Here is a 17,994-nt window from a genome sequence, read left to right as displayed (position 1 = left end):
CCGGCTTGTGTAGTTTTGTAGGCAGCTAGAGTTTAGTTTTATCTGTGTGCAGAACTGCCTCCTGCTAAGTTCCGTCGTGCTCGTATGATGCCTAAACTTCACAGCCAGAAACTTGTATTTCTTAACAGGCTTGAGTGGTAGCTTCCAATCCAACGGGTGTCTTTGGAGGTAATATTAGTGTATTTTGATAGGAAATGGAAGTTTGTTCTTTCAAACTAAAGAAGCAAAAGCCAGAGGTGGGAGGCCACATTTGGAAACAGAAGAGAAAGTCCTGCACGTTTTTATATGTGGAATGTCCTGGTTTGGCTGAAACAGAACTATTTCTGCTTTCAGTAGATTTTTTTTTTTTTTTCTCTCTTCAGTGAAGGTTTCTCAGTCACTGCCCTGTCTGGAGCTGACTCCAGCTTTCAGGCAGTGCCCCCTTTCAGAGCTGACGGCAGTTCATGTCTGTAGGTGTTGCTGGGGCAGGAGCAGGGTTGTTATGCCGAAAGGCCCACGGGTGGGTGCTTGTTCCCTGCGGGCTCTCTTGGGCTGCACTGGGCTCCTCGTGGGGGGAAGGCGGAGGAGGGGGTCGCAGCCCCAGAAGCTGCAGAGGGGACCGGTGACCCAGGACTGCCCAAGGCAGTATTCCATCCCACCCACGGGAATACTCAGTATAAAGCTCGGGGATCACGGGGGTCAGCCCTCTCTTCCCCTCATGGCCGGCATCCTGGTGGGACTCTGCTCGCTCTCCTGCCTCCGACCCTGATCCGTGCATCTGTGAATCCAATTCCTGTTGGCTGCAGAGTCCAGTCCAGGACATCCGGCTGCCCACCGTGCCGCGTGAGTGCTGCGAGCCACCGGTCGCATGGTCATCATTGGGAAGCTTGGTATTGGTTTTGTGTATTTCTATTTCTATTATTAGTAGCATTAGTTTTAATATTATTTATACTTTTTTTTTCACTGTTATCGCTTTATTGAAGTTTGTTTTAAGTTCCAACCCATCAGTCTCTCTCCCTTTTCTCCTCTCCTTCCACTTCTGGGAAAGGACAGGGTTAACAGACATCATCTGTCATCAGCTTTAAGAGCCGGCCCAGCTTTAAATGATGACACGTACATACAAATATTTGGAGGCATCTAGAGGTGTGTATGGCTGGGAACTGCAGGGAGTAGAAAACAGTTGCTGCATTTGGGTTGTTACAGTTCTGCTTACCTCTGCTGTAAAACTGCTCTTGACGTCTTAATCTCTGTAGAAAGTTCTGGCTATGGCACGCTGGGGTGGGAAGAGGTTCTTTTCGGACTCCTTGAGCACTGTTCAGGGATTAAGACCAAATCTTGTAATCTGGTTCAAAGGTATACTCCATATTAAGATACTTTGTATAAAGATCCTCTTTCTCTCTCTGTGCATAAATTAGATTAGGACAGACCATAGTTTTGGCTGATCCAGTAACCTGTCTCTAACAGTCGACAAACCCCAGATGACCAGGGAAGAGATTAAGAATTGAGCACCATGTAACACATCCCCAAAAAACACCCACATAAAGAAGGTTTCCAACACAGGAAATCTCTGAACTTCCACAGTCAGTACAGAGAGCAGAAGAATGAACGTTTTAATGCAATACTGAGCAGGTGATGACTTCTGTTGTGTATTGCTGTCATGGTGGAATAGTTGCAATTCAAATGATCAAAGATCACAGAATCACAGAATGGTTGAGGTTGGCAGGGACCTCTGGAGGTCATCGGGTCCAAACCCCTTCTCAAACAGTACCACCTACAGCTAGTTTCCCAGGACTATGACTAGATGTTTTTTGAGTATTTCTAAGGAGGGAGACTCCACAGCCTCCCTGGGCAACCTGTGCCCGTGCTCAGTCACCCTTAGAGTAAAAAAGTATTTCCTGATGTTGCGAGCGAACCTCCTGTGCTTCAGTTTGTGCCCATTGCCTCTTGTGCTGTCACTGGGCACAACTGGGAAGAGCCTGGCTCTGTCTTCTTTGCACCCTCCCTTCAGGTATTTACATACATTAAGAAGATCCCCCTTGAGCCTTCTCTCCTCCAGGCAAGACTGTCTCAGCTCTCTCAGATTTTCCTTGTACGTGAGGTGCTCCAGTGCCTTGATCATCCTTGTGGCCCTTCACTGGACTCTCTCTGGTATGTCCGTGTCTCTCTTGTACCGAGCAGCCCAGCACTGGACACAGCACTCCCACTGTGGCCTCAGCAGTGCTGAGCAGAGGGGAAGGATCACCTCCCTTGACCTGCTGGCTATACTCTGTCTGAAGTCGACGAGGGTACCATTCGCCTTCTTTGCAGCAAGGGCACATTGCTGGCTCATGTTCAACCTGATGTGCACCAGGAACCCCAGGTTCTTTTCTGCAAAGCTGCTTTCCAGCTGGATTGCCCTCAGCAAATACTGGTGCATGGGGCTGTTCGTCCCTAGCTGCAGGACTTTGCACTTCTTGTTGAACTACAGGACAGTCGTGTCAACTCATTTCTCCAGCCTGTTGAGGTTCCTCTGGATGGCAGCATGTTCCTCTGACATATCAGCCACTCCTCCTAGTTTTGTCTCATCTGCAAACTTGCTGAGGGTACATTCTGCCCCATCATCCAGATCATTAACAAAGATGTTAAACAGGACTGCACCCGGTAGTGACCCCTGGGTACACTACTAGTCACTGTCCTCCAACTAGACTTTGTGCCACTGACCACCACCCTCTGGACCCGGCCATTCAGCCAGTTTTCAATGCACCTAGCTGTCTGCTCATCCAGCCCATACATCAACAGCTTCTGTGTGAGGATCTTATGGGACACAGTGTCAAAGGCCTTAGTGAAGTCCAGATAGACAATATTTACTGCTCTCCCCTCATCTACCAGGTCAATCCTTCATCACAGAAGTTTACCAAGTTAGTCAAGCATGACTTCCCCTTGGTGAAGCTATACTGACTACTGCCGATAATTTTCTTGTCTTTAATGTGCCTGGAAATGATTTCCAGGATTAGCTGCTACATCACCTTATCTGGGATTAAGGTGAGGCAGATTGGCCTGTACTTCCCTAGGTCCTTCTTCTTGCCTTTCTTGAAGATGGGGGTGACATTTGTTTTCCTCCAGTCTTTGGATACTTCTCCCAGTTGCCATCATCGATCAAAGATTACCGAGAGTGGCCTTGCAATGACATCTGCCAGCTCCCTCAGCACTCGTGGGTGCATCCCATCAGGGCCCATGGACTTAGTATGTCCAGTTTGCTTAAGTATTCCCTGACCTGATCCACTTCCACCAAGGCTACATCTTCCTTGCTCCAACCTTTCCCTCTGATTTCTGAGACCTGGGATTCCTGAAGGCCTGATAGATAATGAACCAGAAACTCTTGCATGCATTTAACTTACAAGATGCTTTTGAATGTGTTTGGTTTGCCTTTCCATTTGTCACAATCTCAGAAGTCTTGAGGACTAGCAGTTTAAATTTTAGTTAAACAAGAAAGTTCTGTAACTCTCTTATTGTCTCAAAATGACACGAGGCAAGCCTGGGGCTTGGACTAGGTGATCTCCAGAGGTCTCTTCCAACCCTGATGATTCTGTTATTCTTGCTATCCCAAGGTGTACAGTAGTACCGTGACTGAAAAAGAATTTATTATATTTACCTTTATTGTAATTTATACATCCATTTACTAGCCACTAGATGGGGTCTATCTGACAGTAGCAATACTTACAGTGCAAGTACTTACTAAAGGAAATACATGAAATGATTTCAGACTCTGTAGTAAGGCTTAGCTATATTAATTTGGAAAGCAAGAGAGCTTTCATGAAATATTAGTTATTCAAAATCAAAGTTATTTATGAAAAGAAGACAGTATTTGAGCTTCAAACTCTGTTAACCTGGATGATGAAAATCATTCAAATTATCTTGTGAAAACTGAAGATTAGGAAAGTGATAAAATATCAGTGACCTCACATTTGTTCAAGGTAAAAACTTGGGCAAACGTCTTATTTGCAAGTAAAGAAAAAACAGAAAAGCAAGTCGTAATACATGTTAAAAAAATAGGAAAAGACTAGGTAACCTCCCTGCCAGTCTAGAAGAAAGACGGATTCACTGTGTCATATTAAATAGGTTACTCCTTATTTGTAGGCGCTTGTAGAGTTTATCATGAGACAAAATGTTATATATATAACTGAATCAATTATTTATTTCTTACATAGAGCATCACTTGGTGTGCTGTGGTGTTTATGAAGTGAAGCTGTACTCCTTTCCTCATAGGTAACATCTATTGACTTACATTAGTATTGACTCAGCCTCGGGTAGCCAGGCTACCTGCGGTGGATTTTTAATTTGCCAGGTTTGGAGGGTTACTGACATTTTTGAACGCTAAAGTATGATGGAGAATAAAGTGAAGAAAGCTAAAGAGAGACGCTGAGCGTACATAGGTTGTCTTATGCAGGAGTTCTTAGAAGTGACAGGACAAACACTGCTTTACTACTCTTACTGAAAATGTCTCTCTAGTAAGGTGTGCTGTGGCTACAGCAGTCTTAGAGACACATAGAATTTTTGTAGGCAAAGAACATGACAGGCAAATCCAGACATCAACAAAATAATGTAATCAGGCACTCCATACTTTCAAACACTGCATAAGGTTCACGACTGCTATTACTGCACCTGAAGTGCTACGTATGAGTACATCGCTGTATTTATGTTCCTGCAAATCGCATTCACTTTGTGTCTAGCTCTCTGATAAAAGGTCTCTTTAACCGTGGGGATCTGGAAAATTTACAAAGGCCATGCACAAAGCAAAAAATGCTCTGTAGAAGCATTGAAGCTTTGTATTCTCCCATAACAGAGGGGAGAATGCGGTTACAGTGCTTCTGACTAACCAGCATCCCGTTGCTTGCTTATACAATTGGTAGGTAGTCAGCCTTAATTTCTGTCTCAGTCACATTACATGTCCACTTATTATACTTCTATTGTTCTTTGTATTACAGTCGGTAAACAAAGGCTTTTTTCAGTTTATAATCCATCACCACAAACTATGCCCTTTCAGTTGTATTCTGACAATTTTTTGGAATGGAAGCAATAAGGTTTGTGACTACGAAGCTCAGCGAGTGGCTTCTCCTGGTTTTATTTCTTTATGGGGTAAGGTTAGATCTTTTGCTATTTCAAATTGCAGTTAATACACAAATTCTTCAGGTTTTTTTAATTCTAGATATTTTCCCCAATTTTTTTAATATATTAGAATTTGAGAACTTGAATATTTCCTTCCTCCACACCCATCACCGTCTCCCCAAACAGTACCCTGTTACTGTGATGAATAGTACTTATTTCTTAAGAGCCAAGGGACTAGGGGAAAACATAATTCTACATCTAAGTGAATTTCAGAATTTCTGTTCTCTAAGCAGTTGCAGTATTTTGACAGTGTTTTTTTGTCCTATAATGGATCACAAGTAATATTTCACAGTGCCTTGGAAGAAAATATATCTGTGGCTGGTATAATCTGTAATTTAGGCAGGTTTGGCTCCAGACTCCGGGTACCTTTGGAGGACACAGCAAATATTTGTTAACTAGTGTTTTCAAACAAGCACTTTAACTAAATGGGCTTGATTAAATGGCTCTTGTGGCATCTTGCTTTGTTGTACTTTCAGGCAAAAAGGGTTAGATTTGTAGTTTGTCTCTTGGTCTTTGGTGAATGCTCTTAGTCAGAAGAAGTGCAGATGACTCAGTGTGTTATTTGCTAGAGAAAATACACACAGTATGAAATCTTTTATAGAAATCAAAAGCCAGGCTGTGGCTCTGAACTTCTTTCCAGGTCTTACTGGTCTGGTACCCAGTGTTCCAAAGTGAATGAGGGACATTTGCAGATGTGGACACAAGCATGAAGGTTAGAGCTAGCTTTCAGCATTTAGGGTTTGATTTAGGGTTCAATTTAGGGTTCTTGCATGGGCTTATCAACTATTTTTCACAAACACCTTTATAATCACTCTCTACTGGACAGTCTTGATATTTATCTCCAGTTTAGGGAAAACTGTGTGCTCTTACCTTGGACAGATGCTCCTTTTTTTGTTTTCTGTACGCAGAACCAGTTAGCCTTTCTAATGGACTTTTTCTTCCCTGCCTCAGACTCAGCTGCTTTGTAATCTAGCTGAGGTTCTCTAGTTGTTTTTTTTTTTCTCCTCTTAAAATGTTAATAAAAAAAGTTTTTCAGTCTCTTGGCAAGTTGTTCTAAGGGGGGTTGTCTTCTGCCAGGAGCCTTTCTTGGCTTCCATATTGCTCCATTTGGTGCACTCTCTGTATATCTGGATTTAGCACTGATATGTTTCTTCTTGGGACGGTCTGGACAGAATATGTGCGTTTATGCTGTTAGGCACAAACATGGTAGAAATCTCTAGGATCTCTGGATGCACAGCAGCCTCAGCGCTGCTGCTGAGCAGTAATTCCACCCAGGTGTCCCAGATGGTTGTAATAAATGCTTGAATCCTACCCTGAGAAAATTTTTAACTGGAGAAAAAAATAACAAATCCCAAAAAGTTTGGACATTGGCAGCTCTACCTGGAGTGAAATAGTGGGGTATACAGGTATTATGCCCTGTTCCTGATTCTGTTATAGTGACTGGGGTTTTCTCTAACCTTCAGCAGTCTTTCTGAAATAAGTCTACGGTTTTGAGACGGAAACTTCAATTTGGTGGGAAATATTATCTCAGAAACAAGGAAGAATCTTCTGTGTTCTGAACTTAATATGTGCTAGAAATCAGTTCTATGTTTGTAAGGGTAGTCATTGTTCTACCTTTGGTTTAATGGTAGATTTTCTTCTGATGACAAAGCTCCCTGAAGGAATTAATTCTGTTCCTGACCCTCTACAACAGGTTGCCATTTTCTCCACTGGTCTGTCACAGCTACTCGTAGGCCTACCCGGTGACCTGCCTTGCTGTGGGTCAGAAAGGGAATGCACATCTGGGCTGGAAGCTGGGAAGGAAAAGAAAGTTTTTAAACTGGCTCTGGTAGCAGCGATGTTCTGACATGAAACTATACTTTGAGAGGACTGCTTGTCCTTTCTCCTGACAGCAGGACAACCAGAATGTTGTCCACAGTCTCTGCAAATAGGTTTATTTTGAGGGCATAACTTATTTGACCATTTGCACAGGGGAAAGCCTACCCAATAAGTAGCTGTAAATCAGTTGAGTTTTGCACAGAAACTATTCCACCACAATAGGGGGTGATGGAAAGAATTATGTCAAACATGAAATAACAGCTGGCCTAGAATGGGGTATGGAAATTAAAAAACTGAAGAGTTTTGAACAGATTTCCCAGTTAGGTGACTCAATGTCCACAGCGTCTTTTCCTCGCTTTTTAAACTTTGTTCCTGAACAACTCCAGAGTTCTTTCCAGCGTGTGTCACGCACCACATGCTTTATTCACATTCCAGGTATCCCACACTTGTTTTCACAGAGTCAAAAACTAAGTTTTTTTTTTTCCTTCTCTCTCCCTCCTCCCCATATCTTGATCTATTTATAAATTGCACAACTTGGCATGGAAGCACTGTGACCAACGTGCAAGCATAGAGTTTAATTATCAGGGTTTTTTTTCGTTGTTGGTTTTTTTGGTTTTTTTTTGTGTTGGTTTGGCAACTAGACAGAAAGAAGTGCGTTGCAGATGTCTGGTTCAAGTGTTATATGGGCGAAGCAGAGGGAACTGAGTAAACATTTTCACTGTGTTCTTCTCAATACTTCTTATTCTAACGCTGCCATGAGAGGGAATACACTTTCTGCAGGTGGTTGTAGTTGTAGTTTTTTAATGCTGTTTCTGATCACTTGCATGAAGTGCAACTTTTGTTCAGCTTCTGAAGGAGTTATGGATGATTTGGCCAAATCTTTCCTTAAAGACATGATTCTTACTCAAGAGAACTTGGTGCTTGGTAGTTGGCCATTTTACCAGCATTCAAAAAGTCTTCCGACATGAAAGGCACAAAATTTCACCTTATACTGTAACAACATACAGAACAAAATGCTTGGCTGCTGCTTCTGACAGGAGCAGTGCACGTTCATTATTAAAGCCATTCGCCCCTTCCTTTGGATGAGAACTGCCGTCCTCATTGCATATGTGGATACAAAGGGACATTACAGTAGAATACAACAATGTGGAAACAAAGCTCATGCAATGCAGAGAGCATACTTTTTTTGGTGACACTCTGCAGTGGGGGCCATCCATGACCATACTTTGGAAAGGATTAGTCCTTAGCTTTGTCTGGATATGTGTGAACTGGATGTGAGTTAGCTACTGAGGTAGGGCAACATTCTCGTCTCAATTCTCCTCTCAAATCATGAGTAATTCCTTGAGTATAATAAAGTAAGACTGGTTTTACCCCAATGTAAATGAGAGAAGATGCCAAATTCTTGGGGTGAGTATATAAAAACTTGAAAAAGTTCCTTTTCGTGATGTACATCTTACTGTACCCTTGAAGAACATATTTTTCTTCTCTTTGTTCACTACAATCATTCTAATTTTTTTCCTTTTAGTGTGAAAATATAGAGGGGCTAGTATGTCCACATTTGAGAAAACTTATTCGGCTTTCAAAGTGAAATAACATTGCAATTTACTAACATAAAACGATTGCCTTGAGTAGGGGTGGAATGCTTTCAAACTTTGTAAAACTATGACGATGTGCCTTTCTTAAAAGATTTTTAGAGGGGTGCTGGAAACCCACCTCATGGTATTCTTAACATCTGAGCCAAAAGTCTCTGAATCCAGCTGTGGCTGCAGTAGATGTCACAGGTGGTCACAGGTGTTTGCAGAGACTTGACTCCTATTCAGAGCAATGGGAGAACAGTTCCTGCGACATGTCAAAAAAGGAAGGAACATGTCCACAACCTGTGTTTTTTCTAGCTTGATAAACTCAGATTTAAATTTATCATCATGTTTCCAAGCACTTTCATTGCTTCTCCTTAGATTATTTCACTTTCTGGCACATTAGTGGACTGAGCTTGGGCACAGCAGTCTTAATTATTTTTCTTTTTCAAAACAGTTAAGCCACAGAACATTGTGCTGTTTTCTTCTTGGCAACTGCTTTTTTCCATACTGCCAGGACACTGTTGAGCTCTCCTCAGTTTCTGCTGGCAAGGATGCAAATAACAACCCTTTGCTTTTTAGGTTACAGATCACATTTATCACTGGAAAGCTTAAAAATTCTAGAGGAAGCCTCATGAGCAATAAACTTCAACTTCCTTGACCCTGGTCAGCTGGTCTTTAATGCTTCTGGGATTTGAACACTTTCTGTGCCAATTTGTGGCCCTTTGTCAAACCAATGGATGGTTTAGGACAGCTCAGATTGTGGACTATTTTTCATGTCTGCTTTGATCTATTTGGAGCACTGTACTAGCTATGCATGTTGCCCAGCTCTGCAAATAAGGAAGCAGTAAGAAGACAGATAATCAGAATAATCCCCCTCTCCTCCTTCTTATTGCATGTTGTTAGGATGTGTTCAGTGATGTTTGCCTTACTGTCACATGCAAGGTGTGTCACTTCCCAATCAGGAGGAAGCCTGAGAACAAATTCAGTCTCCCTCTGTCCTGTGCTGCTCCAAGGCCATTGCTGCTGTATGCTGACTGACACAGGAGACTTGAAGAAAAGCTACAGGTCATCTGATTATTTCCATATTTTAATCAAGTATTTAGTTCCTCACTTAATATCAAAAAAATACTTAATTTCACAACAAATATGAAAATAAAGAAAAACTAATTCCTAAAAATTACACCCAAAAATTACCTGGCATGTGCCAGGTTACAGGGTGCTCCCACAGTATTCAGATTATATTTGCAACATAGTTATGGTTATAATTTTATAAAATATACTATATCATATAATATCATATTTCCTTATTTTCTGTGCAAATGTGATAAGCCATTGTCCCAAGGTGCTTGAAAACTATGCTGTGGTGTGAATGCAGAGTTACTAAGCTGATATGTGTTGTTTAAAGACGGGTTATAGTAAATAGTATTCCCATTCTGACTTGGGCAAGTTGTGTTTCTGAAACAAGAGAATTACACAGCTAATTAAGTTATTGCCATTCAAGCCACCCTGTTGTGATTCCACTCGTGTTGTTTGATACTTCACGCGGTCTGTTGCTTATGAGAGCCTTGCAAATGTCAGGTGCAGAGGCTGTACTCCTTTCCCAGAAGATTCCTGAAATTTCCCTTGCATTCATGCTGGTTCTCCAAGTTACGGCATCCCCTTACACTGAAAATAATGTTGTCTGTGTATCACCTTAAAGTGCTTTTGTTCTGTTTTCCCTTTTATGATTGCATGTACCCTTCCTGAAGGATAAGAGAGGTTGGTTAGGCATAAGCAGATATAGGCACTCATGTAAGGCAACACTGAAACAGGGATGACTGCACTGCCCACTTTCCTATGTGAGAGCCCAGGAATGTGAAGTTAGCTGCAGCTGTGATGGTGTTAGAACAACAGCTGGAACTATAGTAATAAAAAAACCCCACTGTTGCTACCCTTACTCCTTTCATCTGAGCTGGAAATGGCTGTGGAGGCTTGCCTCGTCGTCCCATGGCTCTCTGCCTTGGTTGCACTCCTGCCCCTGTCTCTGCCGGCCCTGAGACGGCTTCTGGAATAGAAAATTTCAATTTTGCTTATGCTGCTGAAAGGACTTCAGCTCAACTCTACAGACATGGAGATTTGTCATTAAATTCTATCAGAATAGAATTACATCTATTCAAAGAAATCCTGGGCCTCCAAAAACCTTGTTTAACCGTTTTCGTCAGGAATAATTTAAATCTGAGGTGCTAAGCTTGGGTAAAACTTTCCTAGCGTGAGTGAGTTCAGAATCAATCTCAAAGTGGGATTGTGCTCAGCCTTTATAAGAAGCAAGTCTTGTCTGTCTTTTATTAAAAATGTTATCTTGAAATTTTTTGTTGTTTCTGCTGCCTTAGTGTGAATGTATGTCTCACTGATTCAAATGCAATATCGTGCCCTGAGTGCTCTCCGTAGAGCTGATTTCTGTCCAGCATCCCTCCGTCTTACTCGCTGGCTTGTGAACTATTTCTAACTGTATTGCTTTTTATCTAAATTTAGTCTCGTTTTAGTGATGATGAGTTCTTGAACTCTCTGAAGGCATTCGTGTTTTGCAATATTTGTAATCACTCCTAACAGGACTTTGGAATGATCAGTGAGCTTCATCTATATTTAGTTTACTTCTTGCAGTGTGATTCATGAAGATGTTGGGCTGAGTACTAGCATATATTTATCAACATCTACAGTGAACTATTCTTCAGAACAGAAACTGTTTTTTTCAAACCAGCTGTCCAGAGACTGTTAATTTGTCAGAAATATTTATTCCTTCTGAAAAGCCAGTGTGAAGTGTGCAAGTAAACCTTCCTTCTTTAACAGCGATTCAAGATGACTAGTCAAATTTTAAGATATCAGAGAATGTTGTCCGTATATTCCCATAGGTGTCATTTCCGTGACTCTCAATGACTGGATCCAGGAGGCCTACAGAGGCAAAAAATGATGCCATATCTAGATACTCTTCTGAGGAGCCAAATCCTTCCTAACATTTTCTGCTAAACATTTGGTTGAAATTCTGCTACTCTTGATGGAAGTCAGGGATATTTCACTGACTTCATTTAAGAGATGCAGAAGCCGGTGTTCCCTGAGCAGATATTAAGTATGTATTATAATGATACAGGACGGTCTTTAATTTCTCAGAATGGAGAACTCCAAACTGCCCAAATCACCCTCTTCTTTTGATGATAACGACTTCAAGATGCTCAGGGTTTTCATCCATGACTTTGACAATGAGTGTTTTAACTTTCAGAGATTGTTAAGAAGCTGTAAAACAAGTTTGAAAATTGTACTCCTGATACATGCCTCCCCCCCCCCCCCCCCCTTCTTTTTCAGAAAGTATTTTGGAGAAAAGATAGGACTTTATTTTGCATGGCTGGGTTTATATACAGAATTCCTCATTCCATCTTCAGTAGTCGGGATTATTGTATTTCTTTATGGATGTATAACCATTGAGAGCGACATTCCTAGGTAAGTTTTTCTGCGATCAATAATTTGTTACTTGAAAATTATCAGAATGTGCTTTTTGTTTGTAATCCTTAGCGTAATTGCTGTTAACATGTCTGAAGAGCAGCGATGTATCATTAACAACCCTGTGAGCATTAGAAATACACATGCATTGCGGAGATAAGACATTTGAATGACACACATTTATTTGGCAATTGAAAATAGCCATTGCTGTTGCATTTGGCTATTGCATTTATTTGCAGCTTCTGAAACAGAAATGTTCAGTGAGTCTACTGCATTATTTTAAGTTGTTTTTCATGACATCCATTTGCTTTTTATGAATTCACGTATCTCCACCCTCATCCAGAAAGACATCGTGCAGAACTCACTGAAGTTAACGCAAATACACTGTCCTGTACTCTCAGATTACTTTGTTCGTCTTAGTAAAATCAGGCTGTTTGCACAAGTGAGATGAGCAACAGTTAGCAGATTCAGCATATTTGGTATCCACAGTATTCTCCTTCTTGACAGTTACAAAAAAAATGTTGAGTTTTGTGCTGTGTGTCCTGAGGGTGTTATACTAAACAAAAACTGCCAAATTGACATGGTGATGTTAATGTCTGCTTCTCAGTGAAAAAAAAAAACCAGGACACCCTCTCTGTTATCTGTGCCTGACTTCTGGTGGAGATAGGATACTGGATTTTTAGTACTGCTGGTCACACTGGTTGTGGTGGTTCCTGCGTTCTCTCAAATGAATTGGCAACTTTTAAAGTGGATCGCTGCAGTAGGATATGATTACAGATAGGTAAATGCCGAATAACCACACGTCTGAGTCAGGGTTTGTTTTCTTAGCTTGAGCTGAATGAATCTTGATGGGCTGTGTTTGTCTGTGGGAAAGCTTGTGCTAACATTTAAACTGAAGTGAGATTTATGGCTAAGATGTATCTGCAGCACCCTCTGCTGCCTTTTGAAATAGCAGAGAGAATTACTTTAATGCTAGAATAGCTGGAAACAGCTGTATGTCTTTCAGATGATATAATATTAAACATATTGGTACTACAGTTTCAATAGTTCTCTTTTCGTATGAAGTAAGAGAAAAAAATGCTATTTAACGATGGTCTAATCACAATGTGCCAGCTATCAATGAAGCGATGCTGCAAGACTTTCCGTAGCTCACAACCCTGAGCTTTGCGCTACTCGGTTCATCTGAGTAAGACTGTGCAGGTATGAAGGTCTTCCATGTACAAACCTTACGGAAAAAACTAAAAGCATACTCAGCAGTGCCAAGTAGCGTTTGGGTTGTTAAAGAGATAATGCTAATGATTTTTTAAGGAGTTTTAGAAACTGAGTAAATCCATAGCAAATAAGACTAAGAATTAAAACAACTTTAAATATTTTTAAATCTGTAAGAAAGTCTCTTACCTCACATTTTCCAGAGGACAACTGAACAAATGCTGTAAAACTGAGGGAAAGGAAATACAACTTAACATCTGAATATATGAGGGGGAAGTGGAAGCTTTCTAGTTTTTAGAAGATTTACTGCTGAGGGGAGGGGTCTTTTCTCCTTTTGGTTTGTTGTAGGGTTTTTTTTTTAGTTTGTTTGTTTTGTGGTTTTTGTTGTTTTTTTGTTTTTGAAAATTATGTTAGCACTCTGTACTGGAAAAACAAGGAGCTATGGAGACCAAGAATACCCCATCCATCTTCAATATTCAAACTTGAGAACCCTGAAATGTAAAGTTACCTGATTTCCTGAAACCATTGTGCACACAATACCTGAACACCCTTAAAACATATTAGTACGAGTGCCTAAAATAACTGCTCACATTTGAAGACTTCAGCCAAAACCTTATAGCAGATGGTGGTATAGATGAGAATCGCTGTTAAAGCCCTATGCTGGGAAAACAACCATTGCTTTTATAAATACCTCACAAATAAAACGCAGGGGAGGGGTGAATCTCAAAGTAAATGTTGTGAAATATAGGATCCTTGCTAAGAATGAGACTCTTGGCTGGTGTAAGTCTTTTAAATTCAGTACGCATATACCAGTTTATACCAAAACCTAGCGTATCTTGCAAATAGTGTTGCAGATTTATTCTGTCTGTGTCACAGACCAACCAACATGCCTGGGTGCTGGTTCTGGCTTTTATGCAGACTTACATCGCCAGTCCTGACACACAAAGTAGCATGGTATTTGACACGGATTTTTGTGCCACCACGTTCAGAATGCGTGTTTTGTCAAGGGCACAGAATTTCCTTTATGGCCACTTCAGAATTTTTTTTTCATGAATTTAAATCTGACCTGTATCAAATCCTCTAACTGACTGTAGAGATAGCAAATTCCACTTTGACTGTGTTTTAATGATTTTCTTTAGTGTCGTTAACCTCAGTCTTCAGTGATGCAGTCTTCGCGAATTCACTAGTACAGTGTAGTGATTAGGTTGGTTGCTATGTTGCTCTGGTTTTCTGTTGGTAAGGTGCATTTTAATATTCCATCGCATGGCAATGTGCCTTGAAGAAACACACAGCTTCTATTCTTTGCAAATACAAGCCGCATATGTTGCAAATAGCTTGTAGTAACTATGATGTGCTGCTTGATATTACTACTGTACGTCCCCCTTTTCTGAGTTGTAATACTCTGAAGAATTTGTGCACTTGTCCTTCATAGTAAAGAAATGTGTGACCAACGCAATGCCTTCACCATGTGCCCCCTGTGTGACAAATTCTGTGATTACTGGAACCTCAGCTCTGCCTGTGCTACCGCTCGAGCTAGCCACTTATTCGACAACCCCGCCACGGTCTTCTTCTCCATCTTTATGGCTCTCTGGGGTGAGTATTGCTTTGCGTGTTAACAGCGGCATTTCATCTTTGGACTCCTGACAGGAATGAAAGCTTGCGATGCACAGTAGTAGAACGTGTAGTAGCTGTATGTATAATAAAGTGCTGTTAGATTGAATGGGATACTTAGGGCTGTATGAAGCTGGCAAGCCTCAGAAGGCCAACGAAGGGCTGTCTGTGCTGAGGCTGGAGAAAGCAATATTACAAGGCTTTCTGCTGTCAACAGCAGGCTTTGGAATAAATAGAGAGGAGTTGGGTAGTTCAGGGCAGAAAAATATATCCTTTCTCTGTCAACTGCCTTGTTTAATGGCACTTCTAATCTTTGCTATATTTTTCGTAATTTTTCTTCATTTTCTATCTATGTGGCAAGTCCCTTTAACACCTTCTGCATTTGGGACCAGAATCTATTTGGGGATGGGTATGGTGCGGGCAGCTGGAAGGGTTTAATGTAAGCCCAGGGTGCCCCTCCATGTGGCACAACTTAGTCACATAATTTTATCAAAACTCTATGGGATTCCAAGAACAATGGGACTGTTATAATTTTAATTATATCTGCTAAAGTATTCCATTTAAACGAGCTTGGTTTTCTTTAATGGCAAATATACCCTGTCTCACTGAGGATATCAAAACACTTCATAAACACATAAAAAATGAATGTATTACAGTATTATTCTTCTTGTTTCTGGCCTTGCCTCTGCCCTGAAAAGTCTGTGTACTGTGCTCGCATGTATGATTGCTGGTGTTGTGCCCTCATTCACTCTAGATCTTGTTTATTCTGGAAATTAAAGGTGTTATTGCTACTGTACAATGATTTTTTTATTTCCGTATTCATTGTTCACAAAATGAAATTTTCGTTCTTAAATGTGAAATTGAACAAATATATTACCGTTTTATTGCCATCCCTCAGCAATCAGTACGTTATAGTTTGCAACCCTATTAAAAATTTTACAGCTTGTTTTAGAAATGACTGATTGGTAGCTTGATGTTGGGTATGGATAGCATAGGGGGTTTAAGGAACTGGCAGAGAGGATAGGACATGGAAGTAAGAAGGTTTTGTTTACCAATTCTTGGAAACCCTTCAGCAGAAATTAGAGAATGTTAACAGCGGCATTTCATCTTTGGACTCCTGACAGGAATGAAAGCTTGCGATGCATAGTAGTAGAACGTATAGTAGCTGTACATATAATAAAGTGCTATTAGATTGAATGGGATACAATGTAAGCACTATGACTGAGAGAAATGGCAAAAGACGATGAATTTATAGACTCTCACCACAATGACTTACTTTCCTGCCTCAGATTGCTGCCAGTGAGAGAGTAGACTGGCAGATAAGGTGTCACAGTTCGCCTCCTGCCATGAAGCATGCAATACACTGCCTCGTCCGAGTTTCAGGGTAACTGTTTGGACATTGCGTGCATGAACGACAATTCATTTACTCTTTCATAGGTAAAGAGTATTTTCCTGACAGGGAACCTGTACTGTAAACTTGCATCTATGCAAATGATCATTTCCATGCAGCCTTATCCAAAACAGTTATATTTTAGTATCAGCAATGCAGTGCGCAAAGCAAAATATTGATATAACCTTGAGCTAAGATAAATTAGTAGGATCTGTAAAGGAACAGAAAGGAGCAAAAAGTTCCATATGCATTGCTTTTAGAAAAAGGCACGTAAGAACAACAAAATTATTTCTGAGCTGTAGCCCCCCCTCAAAAAAATATTTCCCACAGATTGGAAAAGTCTGTTCTTGGGACCATGATAACTGAGCTTGTCAGTGCAAGAAAATACAGCCGTCATATACAAAGAACAGCAAAGTGAAATGAAGTATCCTTTACTAACTCTGCCCAGCTTGCCTATTACCTATCAGATTACACCAAATTTTGCTGCCTTACTACTAGGAGACTGTACTGGTTCTGTCTAGAGCTCATTCTGCTGAATGACAGATCTCATTCACACCCCTAATCAGCTTGCCTCACAGTATCTTGAGTAAATGTTGCCTGGATGCTTTTTTGTAGGATATAGTACAGTGATGTGGAAATGGGGATGTCTTATGACTTAAAATTGTATAGTTAAAAAACCGAAGGATGGTAATTTGAGCTGGCTTCATTTCATGATGGTGTTGGGCACAAGAAGTCTTTCATCCTGCTTGCCTTCTCCCATTCTGTAAAAGGCAGATGACTTACTATGGTTAGTATCTTGAAAGGAATCATGCTTCTACTAGCTAATCTTGATGCCTCAGAAAGTATCTTTGTGATTCCAGCAATACTGTTTGCAAATGACCCTATTCACAAAATACAGAGTTATGCCTGGCTAAATTGTGCTTAATGTCACTGATGTTCTGGGATGCTGAATTTCAGTCAGATGCATTTATTAGAAGGATAGTTGAATATAATGGGATCATTTTTCTGCTGGTGTAAGTCAGTGCAAACGTGCTCGTTTCAGAACGGCTACTGCATCTAGCCAAACAAGTTCTTGCAGAGCTAAATGTGGAACTGACTTTTTGAGTAACAGGAAAAAATGAAATGAGTAATCACACCCTATAAAATAACCAAATGTTTTTGTATTTAAGATATCTAAAAACCCTTGAGTTTTCAAAACATACTAAATATAGCTTTTATATGTTCTCTCCTCTGTAAGGAAGGAGCGGAGATAGCAGCTTAATTGCTTACTGTCTGGATTTACTTTCAGTGTACTGCCAGTCCTGTGTTTAAATGGTATTTATTTCTTACATTATGGGAGGATACCTGTGCAGAAAATATTTGCAGCTAACTGTTGGAAAAGATTCTATCTTGTAAGAGTCAGGTTATTTTAATAGTAGTCCACCTTTTCCTAGTGCTATCTTACAGCTTACACCAGGTGTAGATGTAGTCAAAGGAAGCTGGATCTAATTCTCCACTTGTGTTGTGTGTCTTGTGGAGCTATCTACAAGATGTCCAAAGTGGTGTAAACACTGCTGTGATCTAACAAAGTTTTTACAATCCCCTTTTCACTAACTGAAAAATGTGTCAGGTGATGTGAAGCATAAGAAAATGGAAAACAGGGCCCACGGTTGTTTATAGGTATAGCTTTTATTGGTATAGTGGCTGTTTATAGTTGATGTATACTGGTTTAATATAGATATAGTCATCTGAAAATAGGTGACCACAAGTCAAGAGTAAGAAGTACTATTTCTAATAAATCCGTTAGTCCATAAA

General features: G+C 40.6%; 1 protein-coding gene across 1 annotated transcript in view; it reads left to right on the top strand.

The window, feature by feature from the left end:
• Window positions 1-17,994, top strand: part of LOC104167867 (anoctamin-2-like) — a gene marked incomplete at its 3' end in the record, with an annotated part of 149,627 nt that overhangs the window by 58,885 nt on the left and 72,748 nt on the right. Inside the window, exons 11-12 of the mRNA XM_009708257.1 lie at window positions 11,856-11,990; window positions 14,632-14,792. Coding sequence (XP_009706559.1) covers window positions 11,856-11,990; window positions 14,632-14,792 — 296 coding nt within the window. The remainder of the gene's footprint in view (window positions 1-11,855; window positions 11,991-14,631; window positions 14,793-17,994) is intronic.

This window comes from Cariama cristata, unplaced genomic scaffold, assembly GCF_000690535.1.
Source record: "Cariama cristata isolate BGI_N322 unplaced genomic scaffold, ASM69053v1 scaffold3509, whole genome shotgun sequence".
Lineage (NCBI taxonomy): Eukaryota > Metazoa > Chordata > Aves > Cariamiformes > Cariamidae > Cariama > Cariama cristata.
The sequence above is the reverse complement of the archived record's forward strand: the minus strand, read 5'-3'. Positions and strand labels throughout refer to the sequence as shown.